Genomic DNA, 17,593 nt, shown 5'->3' with positions numbered 1-17,593 from the left:
GGCGGCCCCTCCCTGATGTCCCCGCGCAGCAGTACGCGCTGGCACGGGTAGCTGGGGCTCCTGTCGCGCGAGTGTCCCGTCGCTCTGAAGGGAATGGCCTGCATTGTGACGCGGACGAGCCCGCCTCAGCCCATCTGCGTAGTTCCGCGCCAGGTGTCTCCTTAGGTCGGGGCAGAGGCGGATACTAGAGCTCAGGGACGCTCTTCGAGAGCACGAGCGGAGTGGCCTCCCGGGAGGGATGGAGGCCGGCGGGGCTGCAGGGCAGTCGGGGGACATCGTCCAGGTGACGGTGAAAGAGGAGGACCGCGCTTGGGACCAGGAGCCCGGCCAGCCGAGGGGCGTGTCGTGCCTTAGAGAGCTATCTCGGCAGCGCTTCAGGCATTTCTGCTACCAGGAGACCCCGGGGCCCCGGGAGGCGCTGCGCCGGCTCCGCGAGCTCTGCCACCAGTGGCTACGGCCCGAAGCCCACAGCAAGGAGCAGATCCTGGAGCTGCTGGTGCTGGAGCAGTTCCTGGCCATCCTGCCCGAGGAGCTGCGGGCCTGGGTCCGCGAACAGCATCCAGAGAGTGGGGAGGAGGCGGTGACTGTGCTGGAGGACTTGGAGAGGGAGCTGGATGAGCCTAAGCAGCAGGTGAGAAGTGGAGAAGCCACTTTCTGTAGAGAATTTGAGTGCAGGGGTCCAGGATGAGGTCAGTGGGATGGATTAACGTCATCCTGGTCGCTGCAAAGTGTGGTTTTGAGTACGTATGTCGTGTTTTATCACAGTGTAAATGAATAGACTTTTGGTTATGAGATAGTTTTTGTGTGATGGCTGTTTCAAATGAGATTACTTAACCAAATGGGAAACCTTGCTTTATTGCTTATAGTACAAATTGTATTTAATGATTGTAAGACTCAAGAATTTATATTAGGTAAATGTATAAAATAATTACTGTTTTGTATATCTATCTTACGTTATGATGTCCATTACTTTTATCGTACATGAAAATAAATCAGCCTAAGAATATGAGAAACAGGGCCAGGGATTTAGCTCAATGGTCCAGTTGCCTGCCTCACAAGCACAAGGTCCCGAATTCGATCCCCAGTACCAAAAGAAAAAGAATATGAGAAACATCTTCTGGAAGAGACAAACACAGAAGTAGCCTAGAGGTGGGCATGGTGCCACATGCCTGTATTCCAGCCACTTGGAAGGCTGAGGCAGAAGGATTACAAGCTTGAGGCCAGCCTGAGCAATTTAGAGAAACCTTGTCTCAAAAAATAAAAAGATTGTGGGCCAATGGTAGAAAATTGTCTAGCATGTAGGAGACCCAGAGTTCCATTTCCAGTACTGCAAAGAGAGAGAGGAGACAGAAAGGGGAGGGGGGGAGAAATTTGGTGGAAATGTCAGGAAAGATCTGGGTTGATTATATGATAGGCTGTATCACTAATTAATACCTAGAATTGTTGATATATGATGTGTTATGAGTCTAGTATTCTACTCAGAAGAATTTTTAAAGTCTTTAAACATTACACTAGAATCAACAATATCTTAGCCTGCTGTGATAGTAATTTTAGAATACCATTGATATTGCTAGACACATTTCAGTCATGATACTATCCATATATTTATTTGCTTTCTTTGAAGAGGACCTTTTAGGTATGCAGTTTGATTTATTAAAACATGTGTTTGTAGAATGTAAAATCTTTAAAATGAGATCAGTTTAAAGTTGAAATTTTCCTGGCTTATATATTAGCATCTTCAGCAAGTTGTTTTGGGTAACCAAGTAAGAGCAACTGAATTCAAAGTATCTGGTTGTAGATGAATATTGAAGCAAATCATAAAAACATACAGTATTACATGTCATGCCCATTTCCCCTCACTTCCTTCTGTTTGGCTCTCTTGGTCATACACTGTTTTGGAAGTGGTTAATTGTAAAACCCCCACCCCCACCATCTTTGTGCATTTTTTGCTAAGCTTTTTCATATTCCAGAAAACAAGCAAGGTGAGGGGTCCACAGTGCCATGGAAGCATGTTGGTGGTAACATTACTGATAGTGTAAAAGAAGAAAAGCTTTGACAATTGAAGAAAAGCTTTAAATTGTAAAATGTTTGGCAAGAAATCAAAGGACCTGTGACACTGGATGTACAACTAGCATGAAGAAGTCAATGTTGTATAAAATATGAATCAGTGCTGGGAAAGTAAAAGAAAGTTATCTAACTGGAACAGCTGCCAGTTCTGCAAAATCCATTAGAACAAGGCATACAGAAACAGAAGAAGTGGAACATTTATTAAGTGTGTGGGTTGTTGAATACCAGAGAAGATGCAGTCAAGTGTGTCCTTTCTCAAAATTTAGAGAAAGCCTTAGGACAGTAGTGCTGAACCTATAGCATGCATGCTACAGCAGACTCTGTGTTGGTTTCTGAGCAAAGTTGCCCTAACATCCCTCCAGCAGTGAGCATTGGATAACAGCACACACAGGGGCCATGTGCATTCTTCAAAAGTAGTGATAGCCCCAGGCCATGATGTCATGAACTGTGACTAATTAGGCACGTCTTCACAGAGCTTTCATATGCCTGGTCAGTGCACTATCAAGATATATATATTGCACACATTTGGACTGGCTCTCAGTTTTAATACATTTGTTTTAACACAAGACTTTAGCTTTCTTATGAAAAATTGAAATTTAGTATGTAAGATTTAGCAAAGAGATGTTCTAATTAAGAAATGGAGAATCTTTTAATGTGCTGTCCCCCTGACGTATTTGAATCTGCAGCATCATACTTAGTTGTTTGTGAAGAATTTATGAAAACAAGAGCAAGGAAATATATTTTTGCTTGGATTAGCTGTGATTGTAGCAGGAGCCCTACAAGGTATGAAATGCACTCAGATGCCTTTTTCAGAGCAGGCCACAAGCTGGTGATCAGTAGAACATTGCCCCTTGTGCTGGTGATCAGCAAATTCAGGAGGAATCCCATTTGAGAATCACTACTATAGATTGTTGATTTGGGGAATATCCAATTCTTTAGTGTTAACTAATAGTGTTTGCTGTTTTTGATATAGGGATAGATTTTGTGTTGAGTGCTTCATTTTTTTTTTTAATTTTGTGTTTTTGTAGACTCCAAGTCTTGAACACCAAAAAATGACTACAGCAAAGAAAGCAAAACTGAAAACAGATAGTGGAAGATCATTCCAAGAGGCCTGGACAGAATCATTTGGAGTGATCGAATGCAATGGGAAAGCGTTATGTATTTTGTGTAGCAAAAGTGTTGTGTGTCGCACATCAAGTGTCAGACGGCACTTTGACACCAACCACAAAAGTATTGCCGAACTTGGTGAAGCTGAAAGGAAAGAATTTCTGGAAGAAAAATTGAGGAAATACCGTTCTCAGTATATTAGTTTTTGCAACTATCTTTCTAAAACAAATCATCTGACAACTGCCAGCTTTCAGATTTCACTGAGCATAGTAAAGCACGGTAAGCCCCTCTCTGATGGGGACTTTATCAAAATGGCTATGTTGTCTGGAAGTAATTCCCTTTTTCATGATTTCCCAAACAAGGATGAAATTATGCAACGAATCTCTGAGATGCCACTTAGCCGAAATACTGTTAAAGATCGAGTCCTGCGCATGGCAAGTGATGTTAGTCAGCAGCTCACCACTGACTTACAAAAGGCAGCCTGTTACTCCATGTGCTTGGATGAAAGCGCAGATATAAATAATCATACAAGCCTAGCAATAATTTTGCGTTATGCTGTTGGTGACGTCATGAGAGAAGAGCTGGTGAAACTGGTGTCGTTGCCTGGAAGAACACAAGGGATAGATATCTACAATGCTGTGATGGAGGCTTTTTTGTCACAAGACATAAGACCAGAAAAAGTGGTTTCAATTACTAGTGATGGGGAACCTTGCATGGTTGGGGCAACGTCGGGTTTCATTCAGTTCTTTGTTAAAGAAGCAAAACATCCAGTCATTCAGTTTCATTGTATTATACATCAAGAAGCTCTTTGTGGAAAGGAAAGCAGCAAAAAACTAGATGATATCCTCAAAGATGTCTCAAAGATGGTGAATTACATCATGGCTCATGCTCTTAATTTTCACCAGTTTCAAGCACTTCTTGAGGTTCAGGCACAGTATAATGCTTTACTTGTGTACAGTAATGTCCGGTGGCTGAGCAGAGGACAAGTCCTGGAGAAATTTGTAGCCTGCTTGGATGAAATTAGACTGTTTATGAATGAAAAAGGGCAGGAATATCCACAACTCACTAATATGGACTGGCTTAATAACCTCATGTTTTTTACAGATTTTACACTACACTTCAATGTACTTAACAAAAGACTACAAAGTGTAGGGAAAACAGCAGAAAGGATGTTTTATGATATCAAAACATTTGAGAGAAAACTGCAGGTTTTTGAAAGAGATCTAGAAAGTGGGCAGCTGAAATATTTTCCAAATCTAAAAATTCATTTAGAAAAATCTACATTTACAGACAAATTTATAAACTATCAGGAAATCTACAAGGAATTTTCTAGTATGGTAGCAGCTATAAAGGAGAATTTTAGTAACAGATTTTTACAGTTTCATAAGATGGAGACAACCCTGTGTTTTCTTACTTCTCCAGATAAAGCCAAATTTGAAGAACTTGATCTTTCCTGCTTATATTGGTTAGATTATGGAAATCTGGAAATGGAGCTGCTGGAATTTCAAGAAAGCTCTATCTGGAAAAATAAATTTTATGACCTGCGTGCAACACTTGAGAAGATAGAGAAGATAGAGTCTGAAGGGCTGACAAAGCACAGCACAGTTGGTAGTTTTGAAAATGAAATCCTTAAAGTGTGGAATTCTTTGCCAAATAATTTTAAGTCAATGAAAGCACTTGGGATTGCTTTTCTTACTTTGTTTGGATCATCTTATGCTTGTGAACAGCTGTATTCAGCTTTGAATTATATCAAATCTGATACAAGAAACAGACTGACAGATGACTTGAGTGCTGCATATGTTGCTCTCAAACTAACAAAGTATGAGCCACGGTTTGACAAACTATCAGCATGCATACAACAGCAAAGATCACATTAATTGTGCAAAAGCACACCAAATGCAAGCTTTTACTTTTCAATAAAAAGTCATTTGTATCACTGAAAGCTCTGTTACTGTGTTTTTCTTTTAAGACAAAAGATGCTAGTGTATATGTTGTTTTTCCTTACCTTAAAATCTCAAGTGTTGGCACTTGGCAGTAAGTCAATTTTGGGTTGCAGTTTGTTCATTTGGTCTCGAAAAGGCTCACCATCACTGCTTTAATATATGAAGGCCTTGGGCCTGGAATTTAGCTCAGTGGTTCCGCTTATGTATGTATGTATGTATATATGCATATGCATATATATATGTGTGTGTGTGTGTGTGTGTGTGTGTATGTATGTATGTATGTATATGAAGGCCTTAAGAAAACTGAAAATACTGCAGAATTGCCTTTATTTAGTATAAGTAGTGGCTAGTTTAGAGACTTCAAGAATTGGATTCCAGCCACAGTATAACAAACAAAAAACATTTTATTATCAAATACAGGAATATAGGATAACTTTTGGTTATTTTGTCATTTATTTTCATTTGTATGTTTTTGTAAGACAGGGTCTCACTGTGTATTTCACGATGGCCTTAGACTCACTATATAGTCCAGGCTGACCTTGAATTTGTGGCAGTCCTCCTGCCTCAGCCTTGTGAATACTGGAATTATTAGGCATGAACCACCACACCCAGCCGATTAATTTAGTATTTTCAGCTTACATAAATGGAGAGTTGATAAACTTTAGGTAGCTTAAATATATCAGGACATACAGATCAACAGTATTTTGTAGTAATTTAAACTGTGTCACAACTTCATTTCTAGACTTGCAATTTAAATTGATCAATGAATAACATTTTTAACATAAGTCTAAAAACTTATTTCTGCATTATAATTGACTTATGGCAACTTCTTTTGTAGAACCACATGTATCTTTTTTTTAAAAATAGGATTGCCTTGTTTTGAATTGCCATAATTGCTTTCCATTGCTTCATTTGTCATTGTTTGACACTGAAAATCCTAATAGTCCAGAGAGCATAACTTCTTGTTTTTTTTCGGGGGGTGGTGGTTACTGGGGATCAAACTCAGAATCTTGTGCTTGTGAGGCAGGTGGTGTCCCCCGCCCCAGAGAGCATAACTTCTAAACAATAAGATCTTATAGACAGTTTTTCCTGTGTCAGATCAGACAAACTCTCATCTGAATGTGTAAAGTACTATTATACAGTTCAGTAAGAAAAAAAAGCTACCCCAATGGAAAAATCAACAAAGGACTTGATACCTACTCTTAAGAAAAAAGAATAACCAGTTGGTCAATAAAATTATAAAACAATCATTCAATCATTAATAATCAGAAAAATGCAAATCAAAACTATATGGAACCATTTTATGTTAACCATAATGTTTTAAAAGTTCTGACACGAGTAACTTTTAGGATGTTGAGCTGCTGGAATGATTATGTACTATTGTCAGGAGTAAAATTTTATGACCATGTTGGAAGTATCTACCATTCTCAATGATCCATCAAACTTGCTACAAGGTACATATCAATAGAAAACTGTAAAGACAAAAGAATATTCACAGTAGCCTCATCATAAGTACCAAAAACTCTAAATAATTCAAATAGCTATTAAGAGTAGAATGAGGTCTGGGCATATAGTTCAGTGTTAGAAAAGGTGCCTTTTATGGGCAAAGCCATTGGTTCAATTCCCAGGATGAAAAAAACAAAAAATATGTGGGATGGATGAATATGTGTGGCGTATTTATACAGATAATGTATTAATGAAGATGTTTAAAGAAGTGCTTCAACAGAGGAAGCATTACAAGCATAAACAGAGGATGAACATTACAAGCATAATTTAATCAAAGAAGACAGACAAAAATGAATACCTATTGCATGATTCTGTTTATGTAAAATACTAAAAGCAAAATGAATCTATTGTTGGTAGACTTCAGAGTAATAGTTTCTTTTGTGGAAAACTATCACACTCAACTGGAAGCAGGTGTCTGTACTCAGCCCCCAGTTGAAGAGTTCAGGCCTGATTTCACTGCAATATACTAAATCAGTATAATTTAGTACGTTTCTGTCTCAGAGAGATAGTAGTTTTTTGGCTTCTTGAGAAGCTTTTGCTTACAGTATTACAATTAATCATAGAGGTATGATTGATTCTAGAGGCTACTAGAGAATAGGACTTTTGTTTTGAGACAGGGTCTTGCTATGTACTTTAGACTGAACTTGAATTCACTATGTAGCTCAGACTAGCCTCAAATTCATGATCCTCCTGCCTCAGCCTTCCAAATGCTGGGATTACGGTGTGCATCACCACTCCTGGCTTTAAGGGTGCTTTAGGAGATTATTAGCTATTGCATACTTTCATTATGTGCCCCCTACATTTCACAGCAGTGAAGATTCAGAATCTATTCTGCCTAACATGCTCACTTTCAGTTTACTTAATATTTAAATGACTATCAAAGATCCACATGTAGAAATGGTTAGAAGTTCTCTAAGTCAGTGAGAACTCTCCAAAATTAGAATAATATAACAGTGTGATTCCTTTGTGTGTCTGTGTAGGGCTTTAAGGCTCCATCATGGAAGTTATAGGTACACATTATTTTGGTGAAGTTATGGTAAGTTGAGTACACAAATACAGTATTATACAGTATATTAGGCAATTCTACATAGGACTACATTTAGGACGTCTGCTGTCCTCTTGTATTACTATCAGGCTCTGCTGTTGGACACTGACTAATTTTTAGGCTTGGCACAGATAATGCGTGGTGTGACAACTGCACTTTATAGGCCTGAATTTTAAAAAGACCTAATAAATTTACACACATGCTAAAAGAAGGAATATACTATAGAATTGAATAGGTTGTCCTGATTTCTCAAGAAAGTGTAACCTAATCAAACATCATTGTAACAGTGAAGTGGATAATTTGGAGGTAAACTGGGTTTTATATTAAAGGAACATTTCTTTTAAGCATTCTCTAACTTACTAATCAATCTCAGTTCACTTTCTGACTGAATGTTTTCCATTGAAAATACTCATTCACGTTGAATTTTTTTCTTTCTTTCTCTGTACCAGGGATCAAACTAGGGCCCTTGTGTTTTTGAGGCAGGTGGCAGAACCACTGAACCAAATCCCCAGCCCCTGCAATACTTTCCAATTAATGGTAATGACCTCCCTCCCTCCCTCTCTCTCTCTCTCTTTCTCTTTCTTTTTTTTTTTTCAGGTTTTTGAGACATCTAGGCTGGTCTTGAATTCACTGTGTAGCATAGACTGGCCTAACATGTGGCAGCCCTCTTGCCTCAGCCCCCTGTGCACTGGGATTATAGGTGTGTGCCATCACACCTGGACATTTTTTAAATATCTGGCCAGATAACTTGTTACTCACATCTTCTAATCACTGTATTCCTTATTTAGCCATATAATCAGTGAAGTAAAAGTCCAAGAAAAATCACCTGCTACTTAAAGTAATAGAAAGAAGTAAGCCATCAGAACCCAAGGAAGCTGAGAAATGGCCAACCTGCCCATTGGAATCAATTCTAATGGGGTTACTGGAGTAGATAATACCTCATTGAGATATTACCAGTGCAGGTAACTACTCCCTAGAACCCAAAACATAAAGATAATGGAAAATGAATTTCTACCCACAGTCTTAGGAGATATAACTAATTGCTAACAGAAATCAAATTGTTAAAATCCAGGAACTTCTTCAAATGTGTAAATAAATGAAAGAATTGCTGGGGAAAAAGAAATCTTTAAAGAACAGGAAATAGCCTAGGCATTAAGGAAACAAAAAGTCTCTTTAGATAAAACTATGGTATTGATACATGGCACATCAGTGAAGCAATAGAAAGTACAAAATAGCCATATCGAGAAAAAAGTTATTAAATTCTATGTGAAAAAGTTTAAATATGAACACATACAAAATCCTGCGAGCAAATTCAATACATTAACGAAATTATTTGTAAAATATATTGGGTAAAACCTAATCTTACCAGAAATGCACTAGGTTGAAATGCCCTTCTAATATGGGAGGAAAAAAAAATTGATCTGTGCAGTTTTCACAAACATTTTAAGAAATGCTTTTAAATCTGTTCCAAGATGCTCAACTTCAATAATAATAACATCAAATTAAAACTACATGGGCCTGTCCCCAATACCTACCAGATTGGCCTGGCCCAGCTATGATCAAGGCGATCTTCACCTTCAACAACCACGGAAAGCCACAGCTCTCAAAGTTCTACTAGCCCTACAGTGAAGATACACAACAACAAATCACCAGAAAGACTTTCCATTTGGTAACAAAGAGAGATGAAAATATTTGTAACTTCCTAGATGGATGATTATTAATTGGAGGATCTCACAACAATATATAGACATTATGCAACACCATATTTTTTTGTGTGTGTTCTATGTGCATTCTTCAGAAAGTGAACTTGGCATTTTATATTTAATTCAAGTGTTTGTGGAAACGTTAGACAAATGTCTTGAAAATGTGAACTGGATTTAATTTTCCATGTAGACAAGGTTCATATTATTCTTACAGAAATGGTGATGGGGGATAATTGGAAATGGAGATTGGAGACCAACATGAACGAATTCATTACACAAACTATGCACAAAATAAACTGGAGAAGCCTGAGGCTGGCTTATCAGGAGCTCCAGCCTGTGCTGTATCAGCTGTAAAGAATATGAAACTTCCTGAGATCCTAAGACATATTAACATTGGCTACATCAGTTAAAAAGTGCCATACCTGTCCTCTTTTAACTAAAATATTAAACAGGCCACTCCCAGGTAAAATCCAGGGGGAAAAGTCATCTAAAGTTTACCATACAGGGGCCAGGGTTTTGGCTCAGTGGTTCCACCGCCTGCCTCACAAGCAGAAGGGCCCAAGTTTGATCCCTGGCACAAAAAAATTAAAAAAATAAAGTTTACCACACAGTTCATCAAAAACAGAGGAGGAGAAGGAGAGTCTTAACTTTTACACTTGGATTTAAGTCAAGGTACTGTATAGAAATTCTGTAAAATCAGTATGAAAGTTCAATATTTCTTTTTTTTTTCTTTTTTTTTTGAGCCAGGGTCTCACTATGAAGTCAAGACTGACCTGGAACTCACTATGTAGCCCAGGCTGGTCTCAAACTCACAGCGATCTTCCCGACTGCTGGGATTACAGGCATGCACCACCACGCCCAGCTACAATATTTCTTTTCTTGCTCAATGAGAAATTGTATAGTTCCAGTGTGATATTTTCTTTTCTCAACTGCATCCCTATGCCCACATAAGATATACCTCTATGTATTGATTATTACAATATTTTGAAAGTGCGATGTTTCTTTAATTATGTACAACCCAAATGTTGGTGTTTTATATGAATCACAAGTTCAACAGTCCTTAATTCTTTTTGTCACAGTTTTTATTTAAAGAACCAAGTATGTATTGCATGAAAGCATTATGACCTTTTCCTCTTATTTTAAATAAACTCAAAGGTAACTGGATTTCTAAAGCTCCTTTCTGTTTGCCTGATATCTACATTAGCAATTTTTTTTTTTTTTTTTTTTTTTTTTTTTTTTTTTTTTTTTTTTTTTTTTTTTTTTTTTTTTTTTTTTTTTGGAACTCACTATGTAGCCCATGCTGGTCTCCAACTCGGCAATCCTCCTGCTTCAGCCTCCTGAGTACTGGGATTATAGGCATGTGCCATCACACCCGGCTTGACCTTGAGCTTTTGAGGCAGGCTCAGTGCCACTGAGCTAAAGCCCCGGCCCAGTAATAATTTTTTTTTTGACCCTCTGACTCAAATAAGTGAACAAAGGTATATTGTATCACTGTTAAAAATACATATATAGAAGTACCACTTATCAACTGCTAGATTTATGAAAAATCCAAAGCCTGACAACACAGCCTGTTGGCCTGACAGAAAATAAGCCCTCTAGTGTGTTGGTGGTGAGTGTATGGAATGGTCCAACCCTACAAAAGGAATCTTTTGGTTTAGAACTACTACTATAAAGTTCTTTGCTGTGTTAAATAGATCACTTGTCACTATTAGATAACTTGCTCCTACTCTCAAACATTTACTTTCAACTTTTCTTTCAGTTACCTCAATTTAGGACATATGTCTTTAATGTACTTCCATTGTTTTTTACCCTAAACAGAAACTATAGGAGTACATATCAACTCCTGTCCATTAGTCAGTTTCTGTGTATAGCTCTGGCTTTTTAAATTTCTCTTTTATTTTCATTTCTCAGTTTATCTTGCATTGCCCTTAAGAATACAATGAAGACAATTTCTTTTCACCTGACATTTTGTTTCAGTGCAAGAATATTTTGAGGCTTTACTATGGGTTGTGCAATAATTATTTATGTTGATTATTAAATGCACCCATTTGTCCCAGATTCCACAGGATGCTTATGAGCAAGAAATTCCTGTGGAAAAAATGACTGCTCTGGATTCGGCACAAGAGTTCATGAGTATTGAACACCAGCCTGCAGAAGATGGAATGGAATGTGACTCTCCAGAGCCACACACTCTTCGAGATAATGGTGAGGATGATTTAGTCCTGGGAAAGTGCAGAAGACTTGCAGGAAGGAAGGGTCTAGTCCTTGAGGTTATGAGAGACTTCACTCCTTTTCAACTTCTACTGAATGTAGTAGAAGGAAAAATTAACCAATGTAATGTAATGTTCCTAGTGGTGATCAGTTAGGCTGTCATGTAATAATGTCAAAACAGTTGAACACAAGATTTTCTGTGGATCTTCTGTAGTAGAGTTAATTAGTATCTGTGGATGAAAAAAGGAGACACCTCTGTGTGTGAATATTGAGCACTTGACCTTGCATCCCATTGCTAGAGCCTGTGCACCCAGCTTTTGTCACATTATGGTTATGTAAGCCTTGGAAATACTAAAAAGTGCTACTGAATAAGGCAATTTCTGAAGTCTAAGTCTGTTCATGTTCTAATGTCTGTGAAGGGTGTACTATGGAGGCATGCGTGCAGGCTGGCCTAGTTCTGGAGAAGTTCGCTTTTCATAAAATGCAGAAGCATGATGAAGAAAGTGTCTTTCTCCTACACTTCTAGAAAGTCTCCATTCTCTGCTTATCTGACTTACTAATATTTCTTCTACTACCTACCTGAGTTCGTATTCTCCTGATTTGTGTTGACCTATATTTCCTCCCCAAACACATTCTAGTTTACCTTCTTTTCCTTCTCATAGTTCAGTACCATAGCACAAAATGGATCAGTGTGTAAAGAAATACTGTTCCTGTGATGGCCTTTTCAACTGCATTCAAAGCACTCACCATTTTTATTTCACTGTAAAGTTAGCCAACCAATTTTTATGAAACTCTTTTGTTTTTGTTTTGTTTTGTTCTTAGCAAAACATTTATTGGTACATTTTAGATATACATAATGATAACATTCATCATAGGGAATTTGTACCAGTAAATGATGTGTCTTGTGTGAAGCACTTTTTTTTTTTGGTACCAGAGATCGAACCTGGGTCCTTGTGCTTGCGAGGCAGGTGGCAGAACCACTGAGCTAAATCCCCGGCCCTATTCTTTGTTTTTTGTTTTTTGTTATTTTTTTGCTTTGTACTCAGTATATTAAGGAGACATTCATACATTTCAACAGTTGCTTAAATTCTGATACCCAGATTTAAGCATGTGAACATGACTTCAACACACAAGTAAAACTATTCATCATAATTTGCTGTACTATTACCATAAAATTGCAGTTACTTTGGAGCATAAGTCAAATGGATTAAAATAAATCTGTAACACACCTAAGGAACACCTTATATTAAACATGAAAATTAGCTTTCCATGTAGTCTCTTCACTTAAATTTCAAAGTTACCCAGCTCTGAAATCACTACTGAAGGGCTTATCATGGTCCAAAGAGAAGGGAAAAAGAATATAACCAGGACTGGTCAACATAGTTATATATATGTATATATTTTAAAAGATGGCACAGCAGAAGGGAATGAAATCCTAGAAGCCCTTAAGAATCCCTTAAGAAGCAGCATTATGATAAACCCCTTCTTTAGAAAGTTATCATTTCTATTACTGATACCACAGGCTAAATTTTATTTTATGCCACCATCAAGTAATAGTTGAAGCAATAGAATGCAGAGGCATCACAATGAATCCCACTTAATACAAATTACTAGACAGACCAACATTTCTGCAAACGTTTTTTTTCTTTTTTCTGATTGCCAGTTTTGCCAGTTAAATACAGTTTGTTTTTTTGGTTTTTTTAGACAGGGTCTCACTATATAGCGAGACTGACCTGGAACTCACTGTTGTTTTTGTTGTTGTTGTTGTTGTTGTTTGAGACAAAGAGTCTCACTATGTAGTTGAGACTGACCTGGAACTCACTATATAGCCCAGGCTGGTCTCAACTCACAGCGCGATCCTCCCCAGTGCTAGGATTCCAGGCGTGTGCCACCACGCCCATCAAAGCACTTTTGAATGTAGTCAAAATGCAAAAAAAAAAAAGTTAGATACTGTGGAAAGATGCTAGAGAACTAAGTGATCCCTGTTTCTTTAGAAACTTACAATCTTCTTAGATCTACCTGTGAAGCGGTTAAAAAAGAAAGTGTTATAGTGCTAATTTGGCTTATGAATAGATTGTTTTTCTGAAACACACTCTTAAATTTAATGACCTAAGGAGTCTTACTGGAGAAATTGAGAGCTAGATGAGGCCAAAACACACAGTAACATATTGACTTAAAGTAGTTTGGTAATTATGACCATTTAAGAGTGATTTGAATTTACTAGTTCAATATTTGTAATGCAAATTAGTATGTACAGTATTACCTGATGGACAGTTATAAGACTGTCTGGATGTAAGATACTAATTTCAAAATTTTTTTATTGTTTTCAAAATATTTTTCTTCAGACTTAGTAAGCCAGGCTTGAGGTAATAGGATATTCTAAGTGTTTGTGTTATTATGAATATTCTAAACATTTCTTTTAATATGCTTTGCTTGATCAGAGACTTTTGGGTTTGTAGTTTCACAGGCCCAAAACTAGAGCCAATATATACCTATTAAGTGGAAAAGCAATATTATGGTGCTTAAAATATTGATAGTATATACCAGACAACCTGACTGAATAAAATAGAAAATGTGGTTGTGGTCTGAAGCTTTAAAAAAATGATTACCATATTGCTGAAGGTTCTCTAAACCAAAATAATATTCTTATGTAGTAAATAAATGCAAACATTAACTCACATCCTGCTTTACATGAGATAGTGCTTTCCTTGAGGCTTATCCTGATACTTTACTGGAAATCCACATTCTAGCTTTCTGTTCTTTTACTGTATCAGAACAGTTTTGTTCCTGGCTGTTGTTTTCACCTTTCCTTCATTCCATCAAGATTGGCTTCCTAGCCAAAATCACTTTTCCCTTTTGTGTCTGTAGCCCACTTTTACCCCACATTTTATTGGCTACCCCCCACACTTCCCACATATTCTAATTACTTTTTTTCCTCTATATTTTAGGGTCATTTTTGTGGCTTTCCATGATGTCTCAAAGAATGGGTGACAATAACCTCAGTAGCTTAGATGCTAATGAAGAAGAAATTGAGCCAGAAAACATGAGATAACAGTTCTTCAAAAGCTTAGCGTTATTATTGGAAAACAAAAGTAATAATACTAAAATATTTTCTAAAGCTAAGTACTGTCAATTGATAAGAAAAGTGAAAGAGGCTAAAGCTAAGGCAAAAGAGTCAGTTGACTAGCGTCAGTTGGCTAAATTTGAATTGATCCTTGCACAAGGAAATGAGAAGCTGACTGAGGCTATAAATAGTTTAACAGATAAAGTACAGTATTATTTACACAGTGAGGACTTATTTGATATTCTGCATGATACACATCTCTGCATTGGACATGGTAGACGTACTCGCATGGAGAAAGAATTGCAAGCTAAATACAAGAACATCACAAAAGAAGTTATCATGCTATATCTGACACTCTGTAAACCATGCCAGCAGAAAAACTCAGAACTCAAGAAAGTTCTAACATCAAAGTCAATTAAGGAAATTAACTCCAGGTGCCAGGTAGATCTCATAGACATGCAATTGAATCCTGATGGGGAATATAAATTTATTATGCATTATCAACGCCTTCATATGAAGTTAAGTTTTTTGAGGTCACTAAAATCTAAGAGGCCTCAGGAAGTTACACATGCTCTTTTATATATTTTTGCCATTATTGGAGCACCCAGTTTCTTACAATGCAATAACGGGAGAGAATTTTCAAGCCAGATCATCAGAGAAATCAGTAATATTTGGTCAGAATTAAAGTTGGTCCATGGGAAGCCTCAGGTTTGCCAAAGTGAAAGTTCTACAGAAGAAATTGAGGAAATCCAAAAGAGGATCTTCTCCTGGATGCAAGTGAACAATTCACCACAGTGGGCTGAATTTTTGTGGCTCATTCAGATAATCCAAAACCAGCCCTATCACAGAGGCATGCAGCAGACTGCATGTGAAGATGTAGGTAGATCTGAAGCTAAGCTAGACCTGTCTCAGTTAACTGCAGAGCTTGTTAGCAGACTGCACAGAAAAAATGAATTAGACCAGGTCAATAAAGAGTTAGAAAATACTCTCAGAGCCCAGCATGAAGAAAATATTGACATTGGAACAGATAGTAGTGACACTGAGGAAAATCTTTCTGTTATCACTAATGTGGCTAAAAATCCCCCTCCTGAAAGCAGGCTAAGATTTTTATCCTGTGTAATTTGTGAAAAAGAATCCATAGGGACAGGTAATTGTGTATCATATCTTGGAAATGTCCATGCACTCCATGGGGTATCTTCTCACGAGGAGGCTGTAGAGTGTGGTCAACAAATAAATGGTAGTCTTTGTCATGAGACCAGTACAATGAAAAGGAAACAGATTCAGAGAGGGTTGCATGTTCAACCTTCCAAAATGCTAAAGCCATCAGAGTTAGCCATTTTCACCAGACACAGGAGACTAGATAAGAGTTTGAGTATCTTATGTAATGAAAGCAGGGGAAAAACTTTATTGCTCTTTGCCGTGCTCTTGATGGATAAGAACTTTGGTCTCCTTCAATGTATTTTCCCTAATGAAGGGCATGACTTCACCTTTTCATCAGATTTGAAGTTATAACTTTGAATGCTATGTTGTTTATTGTTTTGGGGTGATGAACAGTATCTCTTTTTACACATTTCTTGGAACAAGAAATCTAATATCAAGAAGATACTATATACGATAGCTTTCTACAGAAAAATGAATTTGTTTCAATTTTATGTGAGTTTGGGTGAAGAGTAAAGGACATTTCAAATCAAGTAAAGATACTTAAGAGAGGTGAGGGATGATAAAGTTCATCAGAAGACAAGTCATTTGTCTTTTGTTTTTTGGTACAGGGATTGAACTCAGGACCTTGTGCTTGCAAGACAGGCTATCACTGAGCTAAATCCCAGGCCCCAGAAGACAAGTTTGTATAGGCAGAGTTCAGTTGTGAGATTAGAATGGAGAACATGAGATAAGGCCTACACAATTTTAAATCAGTCTTTCTGAGGTAGAGCTGATGTTTTGAAATAGTTACCCTTGATTAAGGCTAGTGGTATTCAAAGTATGATCTGAAGACTATTGATGTTATGGCTTGCAAATTATTTTTACCTGTCCATGAGAGGAATATAAAAACTGAAATTATAGAAATATATAATAATACAAGAAAAATAAACATAACAACTTGGCATTGCTACAGCATCCAAGCACATGATTAATGGATTCATCTTACTGAATATTGACCACTTTAGGTGTTGCTAACTGCTCAAGGTGAATCTCTTGTATTGGGAGTTGCACTAGTAAACATAATTAAGATTACACTGTAATGTTTGCTGTTTTACATTTAATTCATCATCTGTAACTTAAAAGTACAGTGGTATTTGGTTCATGAACTTAATTCATTGCACCATTCTGGAAAAAATGGCCATGTTCATGTTCATGGGAAAGATGACTGTGGTTGTATCTGTCACCTGATACAGAGTTCACAAGCAAAAACAAAATTCTGTTTGTGAACCAAATTGGTACCACTATATTTCAAACTCAAAAATGTAAGCATTTATTTATTTTTATAACAGTTTAAAATCACTTTTTGTTTTTAATCAAGTCTAGTTTTGAATTTATTGTTTTAACATTAAGATAGGGAATTAAATTTTCTATTACTAATTGAATCCTAATTTGCAGATGGCGAAAAAAGCTTCACTGGACTTTCTTGACAAGAAAATACCTTCTTGGAATAGAGCAGTAGTAATAAAAAAAAAAGTGGTAGCAGTAGAAATCATTCTGGAGAAAGAAAAGTGAAAAGAGTTCATACAAGTTTTACTAGGAAATACGATTCTTCTTATATTGAGTTCGGTTTTGTAGCTGTAATTGATGGTGAAGTGGTGAAACCACAGTGTATTATTTGTGGAAATGTATTGGCTAATGAAGCAATGAAACCATCAAAAGTTAAGCAGCATTTATATTAAAAACATAAAGAAATAAGTTCACAGGCCGGGTGTGGTGGCGCATGCCTGTAATCTCAGCACTCAGGAGG

At 37.3% G+C, this 17,593-nt stretch overlaps 2 protein-coding genes and 1 pseudogene across 4 annotated transcripts; all 3 read left to right on the top strand.

The window, feature by feature from the left end:
- Positions 1-6: 6 nt before the first annotated feature.
- On the top strand, positions 7-17,578 carry LOC104870615 (SCAN domain-containing protein 3-like). Of its 3 annotated transcripts, none has more exons than XM_033761948.1 (3): positions 7-631; positions 11,429-11,576; positions 17,242-17,578. In XM_033761948.1, exons 1-3 carry the CDS (start codon positions 239-241, stop codon positions 17,271-17,273), a joined length of 573 nt encoding a protein of 190 aa, XP_033617839.1. In that variant the 5' UTR covers positions 7-238; the 3' UTR covers positions 17,274-17,578. The 3 variants fall into 3 exon arrangements, with proteins under 3 accessions (XP_033617839.1, XP_033617838.1, XP_010634600.1); XM_033761947.1 differs by lacking the exon at positions 17,242-17,578 and adding an exon at positions 14,531-14,652; XM_010636298.3 differs by lacking the exons at positions 11,429-11,576; positions 17,242-17,578 and adding an exon at positions 3,096-5,093.
- Positions 9,055-9,901, top strand: LOC104870616 (annotated as a pseudogene).
- Positions 14,913-16,161, top strand: LOC117285478 (SCAN domain-containing protein 3-like). The gene has a single exon (XM_033761951.1). The coding sequence runs from the start codon at positions 14,935-14,937 to the stop codon at positions 16,156-16,158; it is 1,224 nt and encodes a 407-aa protein (XP_033617842.1). The 5' UTR covers positions 14,913-14,934; the 3' UTR covers positions 16,159-16,161.
- Positions 17,579-17,593: the final 15 nt, after the last annotated feature.

This window comes from Fukomys damarensis, unplaced genomic scaffold (assembly GCF_012274545.1).
Source record: "Fukomys damarensis isolate Sample0158 unplaced genomic scaffold, DMR_v1.0_HiC HiC_scaffold_10, whole genome shotgun sequence".
In the NCBI taxonomy this organism is placed as follows: Eukaryota; Metazoa; Chordata; class Mammalia; order Rodentia; family Bathyergidae; genus Fukomys; species Fukomys damarensis.
This window is presented reverse-complemented; position numbering and strand designations above follow the sequence as displayed.

Coding starts and splice junctions, on each gene's coding strand:
- LOC104870615 (XM_010636298.3), top strand. CDS start 239: ATGGAGGCCGGCGGGGCTGCAGGGCAGTCGGGGGACATCGTCCAGGTG. Junction 632..3,095: donor TGGATGAGCCTAAGCAGCAG/GTGAGAAGTGGA, acceptor GTGTTTTTGTAG/ACTCCAAGTCTTGAACACCA.
- LOC117285478 (XM_033761951.1), top strand. CDS start 14,935: ATGGAGAAAGAATTGCAAGCTAAATACAAGAACATCACAAAAGAAGTT.